This window comes from Candoia aspera, chromosome 1 (genome assembly GCF_035149785.1).
Source record: "Candoia aspera isolate rCanAsp1 chromosome 1, rCanAsp1.hap2, whole genome shotgun sequence".
Taxonomy (NCBI): domain Eukaryota; kingdom Metazoa; phylum Chordata; class Lepidosauria; order Squamata; family Boidae; genus Candoia; species Candoia aspera.
Genome location: NC_086153.1, coordinates 266,488,888 through 266,512,696, shown reverse-complemented (window position 1 = coordinate 266,512,696; position 23,809 = coordinate 266,488,888). Strand labels below are relative to the sequence as shown.

The window sequence follows — 23,809 nt, the reverse complement described above, 5'->3', positions numbered from 1 at the left end:
GAGAAGAAAATGTCAGATATAGATTAATTAACTCTATGGACCTTCAGATGTTGCCTTCATGTGTATTATTAACGTTAACTACTATTAGAATGGTAGACTTCTGTATATAGTAAGAAAGCAAAGTGAAGCTGTTAAAATGGCTTAGCCTTTTCACTTCAGTGCTGTTCAAATCTGCAAGAAAATAAGTGCAGCTAAATCAATAGGTAATTGGAAATTTGATGTTAAAAAATTATCATGGGGATAATATATTCCCTCCCCATTCTGATATTGTCCAATAAAACAGTTAATTTAATTGAAGTTTTGCTCCTACACATTCTGCAATCTTCCTGAAGTTAATTTCTTAGTTGTATATTTTTTTCTGTTTTTTATGCTGTTTTTGATTGCTGTGAGCCACCCAGAGTCACTTAGGTAAGATGGGTGGCTATACAAATTGAATAAATAGAATAAAGTACCATTCATGTTTACTCTTCACACTGAGTTCAGTGGAACTTTATCCCAGATAAGAGAGTATAGGATTTTAATTGTACTTTGCAGAATTATTTTAGGTTACAAATATTTTGGTTTCTCCTGCGAGTAAAGAGGAGATTGAAGCATGAAAGTTTGCATTTATTGTATTATAAATGCAGTCCTGGTTTCTTTGTGTACTTTGTTCTAGCTGATTTGATGTGTAGTCAGTCTCCCCACTGCTAACTCATCTATGAGATTAAACTCTTACACTCAGGAGAATGATAACAGTGAGATATAGAACATTACCTGGAGAGAATTAGTTCCTTACGTTAGATGAGTTTTAATCATCACCCTCTGAATGTTTCTCCTTGGTGTTCATACTAACCTTGTACTCAAAGAATTATTGTATAAGAGTAAGGACTAACACAAAACAAATGCATATTTGACTACATGTAGTTTAAAACCTTCCAGATTATCCAAATTACACAAATGTATCCCCAAAGGCTTTACCAGCCCATCGTACTTAGAAGAATGAAGAGGGTTATAGAGGAATATCTATACATCTCAAAAATAGAGTGCCTTCTTCTGAATAGTGGAGCAACAATTTAAGTTGTGGAAACCATTGCTAACATTGGGCATGGCTTTCCCTACTCATTTATTTTTTTTCCCCTTTACAAGCCTGTACAACAAACCTTTCTAGCACTTAAAGCTTGTGTTATGATGAATTCCCTGTTCAGCTACCAATTCTGCTTGCACGTGTCCCAAGTTTCTTTCCCTTATACACAACAAGGAAAAATTTAGACCACTGAGCATCTTTGTCAGAAGACATTGTCACAAATTTGATAAAAAGAGGCATAGCCAATAACAATACCATTAAACCCTTGGTAGGAATATGTGCAGTGTCAGCCAGCCCTGATATATTTTACCCTGGAGTCTATCTCCAAAGATTAGCATTGGCTCAGATGAAATATGGTAGCTAGAGATGAGATGACCAAATTAGACCTAGGTTGTTAAATACTGGACAATCCAGTATTTGAAGGGAATCACTTTAATATAATTTGACAAATCAATAATAACCACAAATGTGTTGTTTTTGTTAAATGCATTTTGGTAAATGGGCATGCCAACAGTATAATATTCCAGAATCATGTATTTTGGTTGAAGAAATGAGTAGTGAATCCATCTCGCCATCCATCCATCCATCCATTCTAGAGCAGACAATTGTTTAGGTGATTTACCTTGTGAGGGGTGGGGAGAGAGGCATTCTGAGGACTTCAGGAGGTATGGCCAGTGCCATAATGGCATCACCAAAATGGGGAGAGTAAAAATATATATATATATATTTCCTGTGACTATGGGAGGAGAAGGTGGGAAAAGATTGTGGGGGATTAAGGACCCATCTAGGCTCGCTCGCTTATTTATTTATTTATTTATTTATTTATGTATGTATGTATAAACATAAAAGCATAAAAATCAATAGTTTTTTCTGCTAAATTTCAGTAACATGATCCAAAAGTACTTTTTTGTTAGCAAAATGAAGATTGGGGAACTGGGATGCACACCACTAATGGGATGTGGGTAAGCCACCACTGATCTATGGTCTATGTAAGACATTTTCGAATGTACTTGTATAAAAGCATACAGCCCTTCTCATGAAAACAAAAACTGATCTACATTAGCATTCACCTCTATACAAGTAAAGGCTAGCAGGATAATATCCTGCATATATGGCTACTTACAAAGATGTGCATACTTGGTATTATGAAGTGAAATGGGGAGGAAACTCCAAAAACTATGCCATACAGTCAAAAAAGTAGAACCATCATAAATTGTTGAAAAATTACTGTGGGCAACTTTCAATTTAGTTTGTACTCGGCACGCTTCCAGTCAAGCCATGTATCCAGATCAGAGCAAGCACACTCACCACTCAGTTGAGCTAACACCAGTAAAAATGGTCTTATGATTATTTATTATATTAAACATTAAAATTTATATTAAACATTTAAACAATGACAACAAAGGGATATAAGGCAGGCAAAAGTAGAAAGAGAGAAAGAACTGAACAACAGGCAACCATTTAAGTTGTCTATATCTATCAATAGGCACAGAACTTCCCACAGCTGCAGGGGGGAAAAATGAGTAATTAGCATGGACAGTCCCGAAGGGTGTGGCCTCTGGTTACTCCAGCTTTAAACGTTTTATGTACAAAATAGAAATGGAAAATGGGATACCAGGTGATTCCTTCCCTATTCTGCACCTTGTATGGGAATTATGCATCCAGCATAAATCATATAGTGATTATGGTTTTGTCTCCTGAAATGAGGTTCCTCCTATCAGAATGACCTGGCTGAAGTTTTCTCTCCCACTCTTTAGCCTCCTAGATAGCTGTGAATTATTCATGTGAAAAAAGACGTGTGTTGCAGAATGTGAAGGGATGGTTGAAAATAGTTGCTAACCAAGCAACCTAGAATGAAGTTTAGTGAGTTTTCCCAGGATGGGAAAGGCTTTCCTAGGTGATTCCTCACATTTCCCTTCTTTTTTTTTCTCACTTCTGAATATAAGTAGTAAAGGAAGAGAGAAACATTACAGGTTTATTCTGCCTAGCTCTTTTCCCATTCTTAAGTGTTGCTTGTTAAATTTCATTAAAAGGGGACCTTTTTTAGAGATGGTGTAAGCAAACTTGGAATAAAGCATCCTGAATCACTTTTGAAAAGCTTCCTGGCACCGTACAATTTTAAAATAGAAAATCTGAGTAAACTCTGGGAGACAGCGGAGGACAGGAAAGCCTGGTGTGCCATGGTCCATGGGGTCATGAAGGGCCGGACACAACGACTGAACAACAACAACAACAACAACAACAAAGCATTCTGTAGAGTGTTTAAGGTAAAAATAAATAAATACATTGTCATGGTGTTGACAATTTGGACAGCCAGCTGAAGGTAAATGCAACTTAAAACAGCAGACTTAATATCCAGGTTTTGGAGTGGGGGGATGAGGTTTTAGATTAGAAATGCTTGATATACTGTTAATTAAACTGAATGGTGCATTCCTGTACTACTCTAATACTGTATAGAAAACCCACTGAATTTATGTGGCTATAGAAATTGACAGACTTTTGTAGCAATGGTGTCTGGCCCATCATTGCATAAAAGAACTCCTGAAAGTCAGACCAAAAGAACCACAGCAGACTTCCTCTGGTTGCCTGCAATATATAATACTCTTATAGCTAAGGGTCCACACTTTTTTTTTTGCAATCAAGGGTCATATCTGATTATAGTCCTTGATGCTGTTTTTATTATTTTTTATGTCAGTAGCCAAGGGCTGAAGCAGGTGGAGAGATGGCTTTATGACATCATTCAAGTAGGCAAGGCTAGGATTTCTCTCTCTGTGCTACATGCTTAAATTCTTTGTTCCTCTTCCTTCTTATGGGAACTGAATATGGAATTGTGGCAGTGATGTTTGGCAGCTTTCCCCTGACTTTTGGCAGTATTACCTCCCAGGATTCCAGGAGCTAGAAAAATGATTACTCTAGGAGCACATGCATGTCATAATTTGCCTGGCCTAGCTGTAGCATCCATCAACAAGTGTAATATAAACTACTGCTGGAGGCATGCATTGGTTGAGCTGTTATTTTCCTACAGAAGAGTCAAGGCCACGGGGCCAAAAAGTTTGGTGTTTTATTTATTTTTTATTCTTTGGTTGTCCAAAGAGAGGGCTTATGCGTTTCTCCAAATGGAAGTGTTCAGATGCTGGTTGCATCTTCTCCCCCAAACCGGTATGAATTTTAATATGACCATTAATCCATATATTGCATGATAGCGGAAATGCCACACAATTTATCTTCACTTGTGATAAGAGACGGCCTAACCAGCCAAGCCCACTTTCAGCTAAACCCCGATCTCCTGGCTCATGAAGACAAATGCTGTAATAGCAGGGTTTGGATGTCGGGAATCATTGTAGCCACCGATGGATAGATTAGGTATCACTGTGTGTGCATGTTTCTTCTGTTCTCATATAATAGAATTGTGGACACACAACCTTGATTCCTGAAATTGTTATCTGTCATATAATGAACTGCAGCATTATGTCTGGCCAGCCCTTGGAGAGGACAATGTGCAGGGAGATGCAGAGGATTGCAGGAAATAATGTTTTGATTCATTAAGTGCTGCTTCCCCACCTCTTTTAATTAGCCAGTACTACAGCTTAGAGCCAAAGGACACTGTACCATTTGAAGGACTTATTCTTTGGAATGAGACCCCAAGGCAGTGCCTTTAACACTTCAGGTCATTAACATTTTTGTGATAATTTATATTTTTAATCAAGTCCTGCCATGTTCTTATACTTTCCTTGGTTGCTAATATTGATCTTTTCCCAAGAGATAGCTGCTTTTTAAAGGAGGGGTAACAAGATATACACACTGTATCTAAGCTAAATGAAAGTTTATGAAATCCTCTGGGAAGTTTTCAGATTAAAATTGAAAGGCATTTTTTTCTATCACTGCTCTGCAGCTGTAACTGTCTTACCTTAAAGAAGTACCACAATTGGTCTTTAGATAATGGGTCAGGAGACACACTAAAAGAACAAAAACAAAAAGAAGGAGGGATCATGACAAAGAGAACAAAAATCTGGATTTAATTTAAATGCCATTAAAATTGTTTAGAGACCCAGTTTGGTGTAGTGGTTAAGGCATCAGGCTAGAAACCAAGAGTCTGTGAGTTCTTGTCCCGCCTTAGGTACAAAGCCAGCTGGGTGACCTTGGGCCAGTCACTCTCTCTCAGCCCTAGGAAGGAGGCAATGTCAAACCACTTCTGAAAAACCTTGCCAAGAAAACTGTAGGGACTTGTCCAGGCACTCTCCAAGAATCGGACATGACTGAACAGATTAAACAAATTGTTTAGTATAGTTAATATGATCGCTTCCAATATATTAATAATAATAAGAAAAATATTTTCCTCTTCTGGTCCTCCTAATACGGTATACTGAGATCTGCATACAAAGGCTTTTGGTTTGTTTTATTTAGTTTTTAATGTGGTATTTCAGTGTAACTCCTGGTGGCACTATTTTACAGCCTATCAATGACCAATATTTCCATAGTTTGGAGTTCTAAAGTTGTGTTTGCCAGCCTGCAATTTTGCCAGTCCAGAGATGGTGGCCATGAATCTTCTGCTTCAAACAGCATCCAGTTTAGGGACCCAGTGGGTACTGCCTATCTCCTTATTCCTTGGCATGCCCTTTGCTGGGCCCAGCTGCCAGTGCTCTGGGTTCATTGTTCCATTGTGCCATGCCAGTAACATGAAAAGGATGTTTGTCATTAAAACATTATGGCTTTATGATAACTGATTCTTGAAATTACTGTATTTTTATTTTTCTTAACTAGAATTCTAGTGCTTGTTTTTGTGAGCATCATTAATATCTTAACCGATGAAGCTGCATTGGCTAAGATCCCAGAATATTACATATATTCCAGAGCACTGGGAATATTATAAACATCCTATAAGTAGGTGGAAAGTAGGTTGAAAAGGATTATTTTGAGAAGGAAATGGTCAGGATATATATTAAAGCTGAGAAAAAGAAGTTAAGCAAGGAGAGCCAGTTCATCTAATGTACAACAGGGAGGATGGTACACTTTGCTTGATAATTCTGCTAAAGCCTCACCCAACCACTGAGCATGCTTAGCTGGAGTCTTCAAGCACCTACACAAAGCAGTTAAAATGTGTAATGTATGTCTTACTTAAATAAAAAAAAATGTGCATCACCCAGAGTTGTCCTAGAGTTGAGTGGTCTTAAAGGTTTAAATAAATAAATCACTTTCCTTATTGTATCATTATGCTATTGTAAATGTCAGCATATTTATTAAATTCCAAGTGCGGATAATAACCTATACAGCCCTATGAGGCTTAGCACTGGAATACATTGGATAGTGTCTTGCTAGAATTGAGTCTACCCATGTGGTCTGAACACCCAGGGAAGTCCTCTGAGGGTCTCTGAGAGTCTCCCCACCTTATGAAGTTCATGGATGATAGGTGAAATAACAGGCCTTCTCTGTGGTTGTCTCCATACTTTGGAGCATGCTACCTCCAAAAGTATGCTCAGACCCTTTCCTCCTCATGTTCTACAAGGTGCTTAACACCATTTGATTCCACCATGCCTTTGATTCTGATTGATCCTGCATTGCCTATTTATTTTATATTTTCTTACTGTTTTTATTCTGTTCTTTATTGGTATTTGTTGTAAATTGCCCAGAAACATATGGATTGGGATTGTTGATAAATACCATTAAATAAACAAATAGTCCAGCTCAAAAGAACCTTCAGATAAATTATTTGAAAAGGAACACATGGTAGTAGGAAGCACATTAAAATAGTGCAAGTATATGAAATATTCCAAAATCAACAATTGTAACAACAAAAGTTACAGATATCAATGAGATTGAAATATTAGGCAGAAATAGTAGACAATAAACTGTGTGAAGATTGATGTTTTAAGATTCAGTTTGAATATGATTCAATCCATTTATTCCTCTGATTTGACTTTGAACTGATTGTGTATTGATGTGCTGAATCATCTGGGTGCTTTTAAACTGCATCAACGATTTGATGGATATTTATGCCATGCATGTGTATGGGCAACCATATTTTTTAATGAACTGAATCAATAATTTAAATCAAAGCTATGCAATTTGAGGATTCACAGTTATGATTAGATTTGACTGGACTTCTTGTCAAACCAACAATCTGAAGCCATATTCGAATTGGTTTCATTTGTTATCAAACCAAAAATTTGAATCAAATATTGGGGGAGTCACACAGCCCTAGCAGTTAGCACAGAAGCAGTTGAGTCTTGTCCCTTTCCATGATCATAAGGAAGTTCATTTTGGCATGGAACTACAATGTGGTATAGCAGTTCAGATATTGTACAGGTAACAGGTTCAAACTGACTGGATAAACTTGGGGCAGTCACTATCACTCAAATTAAAATCTCACAAAGCGATGATTGTGGGGCTAAAATGAGAGGAGTCTTCTCCCCTAAAGAATCTTAATATCTCAGAAGGCAGGTAGGATACAAATGTAGCAATAAATACCTAAAAAAATATGGAGATATTCATTTTAAATAAATAATCTCTTTCTAATAACATCTATCAGCAGGTTTCATTCAAATCACATTTGCAAGGTTCTCTTCCAGGAAATCATTTTGAGGATTTTTAGGCAAGTCCAAAAAGTTTGATAAGATTGATGAAGTTTCTTTGAAGATTTTTGCAAGATGCGTGCTTGCTTGCTTGCATGCTATACACACACACATACGCACACACACCCCTATATGTCTGTGTGTGTGTGTGTGTGTGTGTATACTGTATTTCTCATGCCAATAGTTCATAAATGAATCATTATTTATACGTCAAAAGTTAGAAAGTATACTGTTTTGTTGTTGTTGTTCCAAAATTCTGAGATACAGTATAGGATTGAGGGAGCAGAAGCAAAATAAAACAACCATGATTAAATTTATGGAGTATAAACGATTGTGCTACTAGTAATGAATAATTTTACTTGCTGAAATTATACACTAACTGATGATTAGCTGGCTGGGTGACCTTGGGTCAGTCACTCTGTCTCAGCCCAACTCCCCTCACAGTATTGTCACTGTGGGGAAAATAGGAAGAAGAAGGAGTATTATGTATATTCTCTGCCTTGAGTTATTTATAAATAATAATTACAGTGGGATAAAAATAAAATAAATAAATAAATCTATCCTCGAAGATAATATTGAACTTGAATCATGACTGTGCCTTCAGCATTCTTTGAGGGCCTATGAGCATAAAGAATAAATTCATGTGAACAAGAATCTTTCTCATCCATATATGCTGTGACTTTACTTCAGACTATAAAATAGCAACATTGACTGTGTGGACACCAAAGATTATGACCATCAGTTAGTGGGGCAATAGCATGTTGTAACTAATAAATGTGATCCTTCTTGCCCCCTTTGCTCAATGAACATCTCATTTAAACTTAGTCCTATTGTTAGTTCCGGAGTGTTTAATTCCTGAATCACACAGACATTTACAGGCATTGGTGGAAAAAAAATAGCAGTGGCATTTGGATATAATCTCAGTCCCCAATGTCTTGGACTTGGACCTTCTTTCATACTACTATAACTTTGACTTTTTCTGATGATGTAAAAATGACATCCTTTATTGGAATCCAAGGTAAGAAGTTTCCGTTTTTCATTGAAAATAAATGGGATGCACTTTGCAGAACCATAATTATTTTATGGTATTTACTTTAGTGAAAAGCTCAAACATCCCCCCTCCCCGCATTACAGGGGGAAACTGTTTTAAAGACAAAGAACAATATACCTTTGTATAGCAGGTATGGACTGACTGGCGACTGGGGTGTACTTTTAGTGTAGGGTGGGAAGTTGTGGTTGGGGAGACATGCCTTTATTAGATATCCATCATCCCAAGGTCAATGACAAATCAGTGACACAGAAAAGACATACATGTCCTATTTAAGGAGCAGAGCACCAAAATCAAGCTCATAAGTTCCTTTGCACAAAAATCCATATTTTATATTACTCCAAACATTCTTTTTCAGGAAACTAAATTGTAAGGGAAGTTGGAAACTTTTCTAGTGATTGTTAGATAGTTAAAATGAAACTTGTCAATATCCTGAAAGTCATTTGATGATCTACTGCCTGCCACTCCTGTTCTACAGCAAATATATCCTGTCTCCTAAATTATATGCCATATTTCTAGACTGGGAATTATTCATTGATTGTCTGGATAAAATTTAGATAGATTACCTTGGTCATTTTCATTAGAATTTAACATTCATTTCAACTGTGACGTTATACATTTTTTATAGCCCTTCTATTATAGGAATTTGAGAATGGGATATGTTTAAGGAAAATTTAAAATCAAGGTAAAAGAAAACAGAATAATAAAACATAAAAAAAAAACAGTAAGAACTTAAGAGTCAGCTTCTGTTTTAATCAAAACGTATTTTGTTTATAAGGAAGAATAATGTGGCCTTTCTATGAATCTTAGTGTTCTTTAAGAAATGGAGATGCCACAAAAACTATTGAAAGAAGAAGAGGAAGAGGAAGATCTCCAAAAAAAGAGGGCAAGACTAGCTAGAATATGGATGTCATTTTTAATATAAACAATGGAAATTCCTTATCTTCAACCACACCAACTTTGGATCCATCCATTGTGTTGTGCCTCATCATCCTTCCCAGTTTTGGTTTGAAAGAGAGAAATGGAGGCACCCTGTTTAAAGATGCTTGTTTCTTGTATGTTCATTTTCTGTTGCCTCTATCATGGTCTCCACTTTCTGATTTTCTTAGTAATTCTAGTCTCATCTTCTTTACCCATGCACACTATTCAGATGAATTAATATACTGTACTCACCTGCCATGTACTAACATAGTAATACCATTTGTTGGATCAGACTTGGCCTTCTTTCTAATATAGGCCTTGAAGTGTCTTCCATTATTATGTTAAAGTTTCTTCTCCTGTGACAAGATATCTGAAATAAGTTACTAAGTAGCTCTGGCTACAGATCTGCAGTGCAGATTTGCATTGTCTTACTAGAGGGACCGAAGCTGAATTGATCATCCATGTTGCTGTAGCATAATTCCCGTCACTTAGAGAACGTTAACTGGCATTCTACCAGTTGTTCATTCAACCTTTGTACAAGTACCTTTGACTTCTGCGCTTAGGCTTTTGGCAGGCTCTTCTAACTCCCAAAGAATGTCTCCAGCTTATTCACATCAGCAGTTGCTAGGGTTTTTTCTGACTTATCACCCAGCTTTGATCTTAATTTTATGTCACTTGCTTCCCCTAAAATCATCTGGAGCTGGGTTTTTTTTTTCTTCTTGATTGTACTATTGCAACATGTACAAATATTGTATGCAGAAGTGCCTGTGACCTATTAATTGCTCAGCAGTGATAGATCTGCTAATAACGTGCTTGCAGTTCTCACTGTGCTGTACTTTGTAACACTCGGAGTTTAATTGAAAATACACTCTGACCTTGGTTTTGTTCACTGGGCACAGAAAGGACATAATTGCTGTGAAGCTGCTGAGAGACATTATTCCAAAATGTCATATTGCTAATTTTGGCAGTATAAGTCCCTCGTACTGAAAGAAAAGTCCCCAAATCCAAATATAAAAAAGCAGTGTGTCACTGTTCTGTAAAATATTGATAAAACAAGTAATTGTCCAAAAAAAAAAAATCAACTTCTTATTTCTTGGTACCTCTGTTGTTTTCAAAATGCCATAGTTGTATAATAATTTGATTTCTTCTAGTGATCTAATCCTCATTCATAATTACATAAACAGCTTTTAAACTGCAGACCACAAAAATATCCATACTCCATTCTTACCTTCAGAAGGTTTCCATAGTTACAAAGGACAAGAGATATAATTACCATTTGCTGGACAGAGGATTCTTAACAGCATCTCCACTTTCATATGTAATTGTGATTTTCCTCCCAAATACATTCTCTTGGATAAACTGAAGGACATGCTTATGTGATCAAATTCAGAATGAAGTTTGGAAGTACCTCTAAATACAAGTTCCTCTTGTATTTCATTCTTGGATTTTAGTATATCATCATTTGCATCATTCCTGGAATGTCTTATCTTTATGGTGTCTACCACCACTCATTGCCAGAACATCCTTGTGTAAATGTAATCCCCCATTATCTTTTTCATACAGTATTGCCATAAATACATGTGAATGCTACCTATGAGGGGGGACAGGGAAGAGGGTTGAGTCTTCCACATATTATTGGAATCAATTTTGTATTAACCCCCTCCCCCAACAACCTCTCCTTTGATCAGGGAAGGTGAGAGTTGTATTTAACATCTGGAAGATCAAAATTCCCACCCATGCTATAAAGATTTTTTTTTAAGTAATGGATGGGATTAAATTCTTAGTTGTGAGTTCAGCACTTAGGACGTCACTGATATTTGTTTTTTTATTTGTTTATTTGTTTTGTTCATCATAATCTTCTCAAAACTGAATCATAGATGCCATGTCGTTCTAGTCCTGTATTCCAAATATTAAAATTCAGATAAAGTTCTTTATGTATCTATGAGTGCCTGAATATGAAACATTTATGTGTAGATGTCCTTTGAAACCAGACCACTAGAAAAACAAGTTCCTTGTCTAAAAATAAGTAGCACCATATACTGATCAAATGGTCATATTAAGATTTGGGGAAACTAGATTAGTTACCGTTAAGGCCTGACATTATATTTCTGTCTCATAACCTACAAAGTGTTGTGATAATAAAATATAGACAAGACAGCCAGATGCCATTTTGAGATACTTTGAGAAATTAGAATATAAGTAAACAAAGTAGATTATCACTCATTGAAATATTATGGTTATTTTATGTTTAAAAACACAGGAAACTTTGCAAGCAGTGAAGCATGCACTAAGAAATATGGTCTTCAAAGATTTGCAGTTTCTAGAATGTGTGTTACAACTGCCCTGTGTCTTCTTGTTCCTCACATCTTATCAGTCAAGAAGTCAATGAACAAGGAAGGAAATACCACCAATCAGTAGGTTACTTCCTTAGGTCTACTGTACAATTTAGGTTTTCTGTGGTCTCTTTGCTGTCCTCTAGTGATTGTCTGGATTTTTGCAGACCAGATATGAGAGTTATAATCTTTAGATAAAAGGAGGGTTGGAATTATTTTGGCCCTACTGGGCAAATGTTAACTCCTCATGTCCTTAGATTTTCTTAGTTCAGTGCTGAAAGAAATATTGTAGGTTAACAATAAAAATATCAAATCATTGTTTTCTTTAAAGCCAGAATCTCAGAAGTTAAAAGATCTTCCAAAGCCAAAGAAATGCATCTTTAAAAAGGGGGCTTGAAAATGCAGCCTTGGTATTTTGAAGTCTTTTTAAATTATTATTTATGTGCACTCTTCCTAAATATTAAGGTTGGGATCCAATATCAGTAATGCTTGGAATATGCTAAACAATCAATTTAATAGATAAGGCATGAGAATGCATGCATTCTTAAAATGGGGAAAGAAATGCTGAGTATATGGCACATACTCATTCAAAAGCTCTTCCCTTGCCAGGGATTATTGATTTCCCTAAGAGTGGCATTTGCGGGGGAGAGGGGTGTCAAAAAAGTTCTAGTCATTCAAAAGAAAAGGTATGTGACAAAATTGTATACATTTTTCTGTATAAGTAGTCTTACTGTATCCCCTATGGTTTAACCTCAACACCGTATTTAGGATTGTAAATGTAAAAATAACATTCAGAACCAAGTCCATACCCACAATGACTGCATTTTACAAACATTTAATTCTGATTTTTTATCAGACACTGGGCAGCTGGATCAATTCCACTTGGTGCTTTGAACAGTTCCCTTTGTTCGATCCTAGTTCACAGAATTATAAGCTTGATTCTGTTTTTAGGCAACAACTAGCCCTGGGTAGCTTCTCCAGTCATTTGTGTAAATGTGTTAGCTCTTCCAAGTAATATACAAGTTGATTTCTATAAAATGTTTCATTAACTGTGCATTAAATAATATAATAAATGCATTTCAAATTATGAAGCATGATGCTGTCCCTTGTCTGCCACCCCCTGCAGCTGCCTTTGTATACCAGATCGCCTGTATTTGTACTGAATCTTTGTTTTCAGAAGAATGGAGACTAGTACATCTCTGCTAATACACCTTACTTAGTGCTTATTGTTCATTTATGCTCATCACAGTTAAAGAATGAAAGCTAACTCATTGCATATAAGTCTGCAGTGAACAACAGTGATTATCATTATCATTATCATTATTATTATCATTATTTTTAAAAAAGCCTGGAAGCATGTTTCCAAGAAAGAAGAGGGGGAAATGGTATTCTTAAATTGATCCAAGCAGTTTTGCTTTTTCTGAAAACGTATACGGGCTCATAGGCCATACAATAAGATATCTCAACTCTTATTGATTGGATTAGCATATACAATAGTTTTCTTAGCTACAATATGAAAGTGGTTTGCCATTGCCTTCTTCCAAGATTCTTTTTTTTTTTTAAATTGACTTCTCAATCTTACCTACAGCTCTGTGATTTCCTGGTATTTTCTGTATAAGCTCTAACCAAGTTAAACTTTCTAGCTTTTTCCAGTCAACCAGAGAGAACTAGGTATTGCCACCACCTATAAGCCAGCATGCTTGAATACCCCAACAATTATTGACGTTGCTTACTGAACTCTCACGCTTACAGCAACAGCACAGAAGAACGTCCCTATGATCATAACCGTTGCCTTGGGCCTTATAGTTGGGAACCTGCTGCACTGTACTTAAGCCATTGAGGGGCCCTACTCACAGTCACTCATGCCCTAGTCACCTCCTGGTTGGACTACTGTAATGCACACTACATGAGGCTGCCCTTAAAGAGTATCCAGAAATTCCAACTGGTACAAAATGCAGCAGCGTGGACAGATGTCTGTTTCTAGTAGAACACACTTTCTGTCTCTGCTCTATGAACTCTATTGGTTACCATTCTGTTTCCAGGTCCAATTCAAGGTGCTGATTTTGACCTTTAAAGCCCTACATGGCATGGGACTGGGTTATTTGAGGGACTGTCTCTCCCCGATTACATCTGCCCATCCCACCAGATCTAGCAAAGAGGGCATACTATGGATTCCATCATCTAGGGAGCTACATTTGGTGGGCCCTAGGTGGAAGGCCTTTTCTGCTGTGGTACCCATGTTGTGGAATACCCTCCCCCCTGAGGTGAGGATGGCTCCATCACTTTTGACTTTCTGAAGGTCCCTCAAGACCTGGTTGTGCCATTAGGCCTGGGAACCCCAGGGGACTGGTGAATTGGTGAGTTGGCTCCATTATTACTTACATCCCTTTGCCCACTTCTTTTTAGCCTTGTTTTTTATAGTTTTAGCCCTCTTTTTTATAGTTTTTAAATAATAATAACAATAATAATGATAATGATGATGATGATGAAGATATTAATGATGATAATAATAATTGTTTTGGGTGTTTATTAACTGTTTTTTTAGCTTTTTTGTATGCCACTCAGGGTCACTTGTTTTGTGAGATGGGCACATATATATATTTAACAAATAAACAAACAAACAAACCTATGACACTGCTAAGAGGCTGTTATTGACATTCGGTTTCTACAGCATAGGCCCAGATAATTTTTTGCAGCTGAAATTAAGCATGAGAAATAAAGCTGTGAGTAATTTACTTGGTGTTCCCCACCATATATCTATAAGCTATGATTTTGGGGTATACAAGCACTCTGTAGACCTGCACAAAACAAAGAAACTGGTCTGTTCTGATCAAATACCTTTAAACTGAAAGAAATCCTCATTTACAATTTACAGCGTTGTTACTGCCAATGTGACGTTACTATGGTGGTATATTGGATGCACCTCTGAAATCTGTTGACTTCCTTAGCCTTAAGATGGATAGCTGTCTTCAGCCAAATCTAATTTAAATGTATTTCAGTTAATGGAGATTAGGCATAGATCTGATGACATTATTGTATCATGCAGTTTACATCAGGCCTGGACTTTTTTGATGTGTGGTTCATAGAAACATAAAGAAGGATTCATTAGCAAAATGGAAATTGCCAGGAGAGCAGATCCAGCCCCCACATCTACTTTACCTTCCAAAGATGTCATGAAAGGGCTAGGGTTTTGAGAATATGTATGGAATTCTAGGGGAGAGAGGGAATAGAAAACATCCTTTGAGTAGACAAAAAACCATTATATGATTTTAATGATTTTTATATCTTCCAAAATCCTTTTTCAAACAGAACTTTTCAAAGAATTATGCTTCTTATTGACTTGAGGGGACCTCTGCAATTTTTAAAATTTTAAATAGGTTTTAAATGGTTAAGTCAATTATAATTTAAACAATTCTAATTTTATCTCTGATTTTATACTTTTATTTTAAGCAGAAAGATCTTAGGTAAAGGTAAAGGTTTCCCTTGACGTAAAGTCCAGTTGTGTCCGACTCTAGGGGGCGGTGCTCATCTCCGTTTCTAAGCCTTGGAGCCGGCGTTGTCCATAGGACATTTCCGGGTCATGTGGCCAGCATGACTCACGGAACGCCGTTACCTTCCCGCCGAAGCGGTACCAATTAATCTACTCACATTTGCATGTTTTCGAACTGCTTGGTGTGCAGAAGCTGGGATGAGCAACGGGAGCTCACCCCGCCGCGCGGTTTCGAACCGCCGACCTTCCGATCGACAGCTCAGCGGTTTAACCCGCAGCGCCACCGCGTCCCTTAGTTGTTGAAAATATAAATAGATCTTAGTTGTTGAAAATATAAACAATGAACGAATGAATGGATGGATGGATGGATAAACGGATGAAGGAATGAAGTAACATACTTAGATGAGCAATCCAAGCATTATGGACTGTCATGATCAAAAGTATCTTTCATGTATATCTTCACCCTTGCCAGGGTGGGATGGTGGAATCTAGAGCCTATTTCTCAATAATTCAACCTGTGTTGATAATAACAAAAGCGACAATGCAGGAGATATCAGCACACTTAAGAGCAGCACTAGAGCCATTTGTCTATGACTGTATTAGACAAAGAAGGCACCCCTCAAAGAAGCATGAGACTCAAAACATGCTGGGTTCATTTCAATAAATAGTCCCCTTCTCTCTCTCCCTCTCTCTCTCCCATTTCTTTCCCCCCCCCCCACTTCTGTGCTTTAAGCTCCAATCCTGAAGCATTTCCAAAATGCCAAGAAGCCTCTTAATATTTGTTTACTGCCGAAAGCCGGTATCAAATATTCCCATATCTGCATAAATTCACAAGTTAATTATTTTTTTTCTAAATAGATTGTTACATGGACAGTAATATATTTTTATCCTATTTTTTCAAAGTACAAGACTTCCCCCATGGCTGTAAAATTAAACAGTTCAAAGCTTTAAAGGAAAACCTTTCGCAGATAGTATTTTTGTTTTACTAAACACATGTATTGTGTATCCGTGTGCTCTGGGTTATAAATGTGCTTGGAGCATGCTGTAATTTATAAGGCTTCACTTTGGGCTGATTTATAGGAAATTTCATTAATCTCTACAGCACAGAGACCTTGCAGTAAGCAACAGATTCAAAATGAATTCAGAACTGGGGGTTTAGGAACAACCTCAAATGAATCAGGACTCAGAGATTTTGAATGGTAATGACAATTTGCAAAGTTGAAAGTTCTTTTTTCACTTATCCAAAGATCTGAAAGAAATGATTTTGGGATTTTGCCAACCCTGCATCTGGTACACATTTACTAATGACAGTTTCCATCCTGTAGTGGTCAAAATATGAGGATAGGGTACAATGTGTATCAGGAAATAGGATCACTTTTTTATATCTGTTTCCTGAAATAGGCAAATAATAAGTATTCTATCAGCAGAGATATTCAAGGAATAAAGGCTTTTCTTGGCCATCCTTTGGCACAAATAATCAATGAATGATTTTCTTCATGGAGATTTGCAAGCCTAAATATGATTCATAGCAAGGTTCCCCCCCCACCACAAAAAAACCCAGTGTGTTCTAGGTAACTTAACCCAATCAATTATACTCTCAAAACTTCTGTAGAGAACCAGGATGGGGAGGGCTGATATACTGAGTGCTTAAATTACATATAAATGGTGGGATGTACACTAAATAAATAAAGTGTAAGGGCTGCATTTAAATCTGCTTTTTCACTTCTTTACTTTTGCTCACTTTGTGGCTTAGTGAACTAAAAGAAAAAAAAAACATTAAAAAGCCATTAAAGAAGTGTACATACAGGTTGCTTTCTCAATCTCTGATTCCATTATCCATGGTTTTGCTTATCCGCAATTGCTAAAAAGAGATCAAATCTTTGCATCCATGATAAGGGTTTTACATATCTGTCCTTTGGGGCTAATTTTTTTGTTACTTTTGCATGTGCAAAATGGCAGATGGGCTTTTGCATACACTTGGGCACACATCAAGTACACTCTTCAAATCTTCAAATCTTATTATTATTTGTGGGTGCTAGGCTAGAACGAAACCTCTGTAAGTAAGAAAAGCTAGTATAAACCATTTGTTTGGGTTTTTCATTTCACTTTGTGACATGCTTGGTAAAAAGTTTATATTCCATTCTTGTTTTCTTATATTTATACACATGTGTATGCACCCAGAAGGTTGAACACAGACAAATTGGTCAGATATTTTACCTTGGATGGGCATGGACAACTCACATGCTAAACTGCTTTATTTGGAATGCTTGTCAATAGATGAAAAATATAAAGGTGCTCATTTTGATGATTCAGTCATCATTTTATCCTTATCCAAAGGCTGATTTTATGGCTCTCCATCTTCAATTTTAGAAGTTCTGTTACAAATGGATGCTGATTTCCAGCAGTTGTTCTCTAGATCCAATAGCTAAAAATCCAAATGAGTCCCTAAAAAACAAATTCCAGAAAAAGGTTCTGAATGTTCTTCTTTAAATAAAATTATTACAGTGGTGAATTATAATATACTGCCATCTTTAAATTAATTATAAATGAAGTTTTTAATAGTCATTTAAATGGTGTTTTAATTAGACATATATTTATTGAAATGTATAATTCAATTCTTATTATTTAGCTTAATTTTCAGATTTTATAAGTCGTTAATTCAGTCTTTGGCTTCAGATGTCTTGGACTCTTATTCTTAATTCCCAGCCAACACAATGGTGGCTAAGAATTGGATCAGCTAAAGTTCAATACATCTGGAATGCAGGCTGAGAAGAATGAGTTAGCTTAAAAATAATGGTCATAGTTCTGCAGTCTTAGCCAAAACAGGATTTTAAATAGGCATTTTTTCCTAATAGTTAGAATTATATTTAATTATACACTTTATTCCTTTTACAAGATCTTTTTTGCAGCTAAAGAAAAACCTCAAAGGATCAAGGGGTAATTTTAAGCTGTACTTATGTTAATAATCACTCCCTGATAAGTTTGTATCTAGGTAGTTGTATGTACTGGTTATACAGTATATGAACATCTTTTTTTAAAAAATGTGTGGTTGCACAATTATAAGTATGAAATAAAAATGTAATATTTGACACTAATATTGCTGTTTTCTTTTTCCTTTAGAATATTGGAACTCCTGAAGGACCAACTCCAAATAAATTATGAATGTTGAACAAGATGACCTTACATCCACAGCAGATAATGATAGGTCCTAGGTTTAACAGGGCCCTATTTGACCCCTTGCTTGTGGTGCTACTGGCTCTTCAACTTCTTGTGGTTGCTGGTTTGGTCAGAGCTCAGACTTGCCCTTCTGTCTGTTCCTGTAGCAATCAGTTTAGCAAAGTAATTTGTGTGCGAAAGAATCTGAGAGAGGTCCCTGATGCTATATCTACTAACACACGGTTACTGAATCTCCATGAGAACCAAATTCAAATAATCAAAGTCAATAGCTTCAAACACCTGAGGCACTTAGAAGTCTTGCAACTGAGCAGGAATCACATTAGAACAATTGAAATTGGGGCCTTCAATGGTCTGGCTAATCTCAATACTTTGGAACTCTTTGACAATCGTCTTAGCACCATTCCTAATGGGGCATTTGTGTACTTGTCAAAACTGAAGGAACTTTGGTTGCGAAACAACCCCATTGAAAGTATTCCTTCTTATGCTTTTAATAGAATCCCTTCCCTGAGGAGATTAGATCTGGGGGAATTAAAAAGGCTTTCATACATCTCAGAAGGTGCCTTTGAAGGTCTATCCAATTTGAGGTATTTGAACCTTGCTATGTGCAACCTTCGGGAGATCCCTAACCTCACACCACTTGTAAAACTGGATGAGCTAGATCTTTCTGGGAACCACTTAACTGCTATCAAGCCAGGGTCTTTTCAAGGGTTAATGCACCTGCAGAAATTGTGGCTGATCCAATCCCAGATTCAGGTGATTGAAAGGAATGCCTTTGATAACCTTCAGTCACTAGTAGAGATCAATCTGGCCCACAACAATCTAACACTACTGCCTCATGACCTCTTCACACCTCTCCGTCTGGAAAGAATCCACCTTCATCATAACCCTTGGAACTGCAACTGTGACATCCTGTGGCTCAGCTGGTGGATTAAAGACAAAGCACCCTCCAACACTGCATGCTGTGCCCGTTGCAATACACCTCCCAGCTTGAAAGGAAGGTACATTGGTGAGCTGGACCTGAATTACTTCACATGCTATGCTCCAGTGATTGTGGAGCCACCAACAGACCTCAATGTCACTGAAGGCATGGCTGCTGAGCTTAAATGCCGAGCATCGACATCCCTGACCTCTATATCTTGGATTACTCCAAATGGATCTGTTATAACACATGGGGCTTATAGGGTTCGGATTTCTGTGCTCAGTGATGGCACGTTAAATTTTACAAGGGTAACCGCTCAAGACACAGGCTTGTATACATGCTTGGTGAGTAACTCTGTTGGGAATACTACGGCTTCTGCAACTCTCAATGTAACCGCGCAGGAGTGTATTACTTATTTTTCAACCATCACAGTAGAAACTGTGGAACCTTCTCAGGATGAGGCACGGACCACAGAACAGGTTTGGCCCACACCGGTTATTGATTGGGACACCACCAATGCAACAACCTCTCTCACACCACAGAGCACAAGGTCAACGGAAAAAGCATTCACAATTCCTGTGACAGATTTAAGCAATGGGATCCCAGGAATAGATGAGGTTATGAAGACTACCAAAATCATAATTGGTTGTTTTGTGGCAATCACTCTTATGGCTGCTGTGATGTTGGTCATTTTTTACAAAATGAGAAAACAACATCACCGGCAAAATCACCATGCTCCAACACGGACTGTAGAAATCATTAATGTGGATGATGAACTTACAGGTGATACACCTATAGAAAGTCATTTGCCCATGCCAGCAATAGAGCATGAGCACTTAAACCACTATAACTCTTACAAATCTCCTTTCAACCACACAACAACAGTTAACACAATAAATTCCATACACAGTTCAGTGCATGAACCATTATTGATCCGAATGAACTCTAAAGACAATGTACAAGAGACTCAGATCTGAACCATTTGCAGATTTAAGGGGGAATTTAAAACAAAAGGACAGTTTATTAAAAAAAAAAATGACACAGATGACTGGGCTAAATCTACTGTTTCAAAAAAAGTGTCTTTACAAAAAAAGAAATTTATTTATTAAAAATTCTATTGTGAGCGAAAGCAGACAAAATTATGTGTATTCCTCAGAACCTCTTTTTGCTGCATTTATTTACCCTATCCTACTGATCTCCCATTCCTTTCTTCTTTCCCCTTCCTTCCCCTTCTATCCCATTTGCCATATTTTTCATAGAACAACTTGATTCTCTAAAGAACTGGTCTAGGAATTTTTGTAAGAATTCTGTTAATGCTTTGGGAATTTTTATGGTGAATTCTAGTGGTGAGATTCGGTCTATTTTGTCTTTTTCATTTCATTTTCTTCTCATGCCCTTTTTGAAATGGTTCAGTGAGGAAATGGATGTTAGCAGTAGATTCATAAGAACAATCAAGGAACAGAAACAAACAAACAAAAAGTATTTTATTTTTCTTTTATTTTTTCACATTTCTGTATTTCCTGAAGGGATCATTCTGTGGAAGGAAAAAAAAAAATCCAAGAAATTAATTTTCATGTGAGCATCTATAAAACCCATGATCTTTTAAACAACTCTAGAACCAGGATTTGTAGTTCAAACACTAAAATAAGATTATAAATAAAAAAAAGTGTTGGTTTTTTTCTGTACTCATTTAGTGTGATGTTAAAATGACAAAAGGTGGTTCCACATTTCACATTTTTTTCCTTCATCATTCCATTTATTTCCAATAATAATAATAATAATAGTAGGAATATTATAGCAACATTTTGGACTTTAACTGAAAATAATAATACACTTACTTATTTTTTTTACATAATAAGCATACCATGACTGAAAAGTAGAGATCACAGTCAATAAATCAGGAAATTTACTGGGGTTAAATATAAGAAATGAATTTATTGAAGAAATGAATGAAAGTTTTATCTTGACATTTATTTGATCAGAATTTTTCATGAGATAAAATCATTTTTTCCCCTGGAATGCTCTAGAAAGTCTGCCTCAGATTTCAGGCTGCTGAAAGCATCCAAACTCATTCTTGATTGGACATCAAAGGAATTGCTTTCTTTGTTAAAAAAAAGGGGGGGATATCCATTTCATGTTTGAAGGTAAGACTAACCACAGAAAGAAAGAAAGAAAGAAAGAGAAAGAAACAAAGAAACAAAGAAACAAAGGGAAAGAAAGAAAGAATTTGATGGCCAGAAAAATAATATATTTGAGGGGGAATTTGTTACCCAAAGTTCTCAAACTACCGGTCCAAATAATTTGATCCAGCACTAATCTTAACCATGTGTTGGAATGTGGCCTTAATTTGTAAATAAAGGTTATAATTAACCACAAGTAAATATTAATCTACTTTTTCTGGCTTTGGTGGTATCTTCTATAGCAAGCCAAGGACATCAACAAAGGGTTCAGATTTCATAAGGCTTGTTTGATTATATATTATTAACCTCTAGTTCTAGCCAACTTTTTTTATAGTTCATATGAATTGAAGATTTTATTTATTTATTTTGATTGCATGAAAACACAGCTGCAAATATGGATGCTGTTTGCTATTTAGCTCAACTGAAATATGGCTGAGCAAGATAAGTTAACAAATAAAATTGCGACATTAAAACTCCCAGGGAACAGTATTCAACAACAGGAATTAATGAAAAAAATAAAGATGAACAGATTCCTTTAATTATTTTTCTTTTTATCTGACTCTGACCAAATCCAAGTGAAAAGTATACATTAGTAGGCTTTTTCTGCAATGAAACTGTATTTCTTAATTAAAACAATATGGACAATGGTTCAGAAGATCCATTGGATTCATTCCAGCCGGGGGCTCCATTCAAGGTCATGCCTTTCCATGTCTTTTAGAAAGCAGTAATTATTTATCAGAGTTATGATGTAGAAGTTGAAAACTGCAATCCAAGCCATTACAATCCAAGTCCCTGACCTCGCCAAATGTTCTCTTAACTCATCCAGGATGAGTCCAACATTTTTTTGTCAGCTAGATCTCAGCCTTCCCAAAGTTCTGCTTTTGGGGGAAAGTGATAACAAGCAGAAAATTGGCAACTGATTAAATACTTGGAAAGCTGATCTCTGTTTTCCCCTCTACCCCCAACAAAAATGTTATTTGGAGGAGGAGAAAAATATTGATAGGTTCCATATTGCTATGGAACATTGTAATATATGTTCCATAGTGATATTGTTATATCCTGTCAATAACTAGTTTAGATATTTAGAAAGAAATAATTAACACAAATATGATTTTGAAAGGGTTCTCGGGTTTTGTTTGTTTTTTATCTGTTCAAATGCTGAGCTTCATGGCTCTTCTCATTTGAATATTGTTGAATCACAGTATTTTATTTTTTTATTTATTATTAAGTTTATACACTGCCCATCTCACTATAAAAGCAACTTTGGGAGGTTTACAAATAAAAATATAAGTATAATAACTCCCCCCTCTGCAATATCATTAAATAATGCTTCTGGCTTGGGTAATGGAAAACAAGAGTATATATTAAACTTCCTTACAATAACTGTGACTCTCGTATCATATAACATTTTTTTTTCTTTAGCAAAGTTTGGAAATTTACTTGTGACTTTTCAAATCTGGAACCAAATCAGTGAGCTTTTAAAATCCTGAATGTACCTGAAGCATTTCTGGTTTTCCTCCCTATTCCACCCATAATAATCTTCCTCTGCAAGCCATCAGTTCACCAATACTTTTTCTCTTAAATTTATTGGTTCAGGCGAGAAGAGCAAGTGGAGCACATGAAATGAAGGAAGTGACATTCTCTCCTGCTGCCCCCTCTGCCCCAGTATTTTTTTTTCTGTTCAGTATACACTGGCATATTGCATACTTCCCTATATTCTTAGAGAAATTCCATCTCCTTTGAATCTCAAGGAACAACTGTTCTTTAACATCAACCGTGTTCTTCTTTCGGGATATCCCACTGGCCAATTCATGGCATGGGAAGAAATTCTAATTTTCCTATACCTTTTTACCGTTTTTTTGAGTGCCTTGTCTCATGGAGAAAACTCCTCTAATTTAACTTATCAGCAAGGAATATTTCCCAACCGTTGTCATCAGCAAAGGTTTTGTGAGATACTCCAGACAATAGAATAAAAGAAAAGCCACAGTGAAGAAAAAAAAATGATTATCCTGACTGTCTGGGCAAGGAGACCCTTTTAAAGTAATGAAATGATGTAGGTAGAATCTATTGATAAGAATATAGAGGCATAAAACACACCTATTTAGACAA

The 23,809-nt window shown here is 36.4% G+C and overlaps 1 protein-coding gene across 1 annotated transcript in view; it reads left to right on the top strand.

Moving 5' to 3' along the window:
- Nucleotides 1-21,138, top strand: part of LRRC4C (leucine rich repeat containing 4C) — a 143,240-nt gene extending 122,102 nt beyond the window's left edge. The window contains exon 3 of the mRNA XM_063289628.1: nucleotides 18,545-21,138. Within this exon, the coding sequence (XP_063145698.1) occupies nucleotides 18,587-20,497 (1,911 nt within the window). The 5' untranslated portion in view covers nucleotides 18,545-18,586 and the 3' untranslated portion in view covers nucleotides 20,498-21,138. The remainder of the gene's footprint in view (nucleotides 1-18,544) is intronic.
- Nucleotides 21,139-23,809: the final 2,671 nt, after the last annotated feature.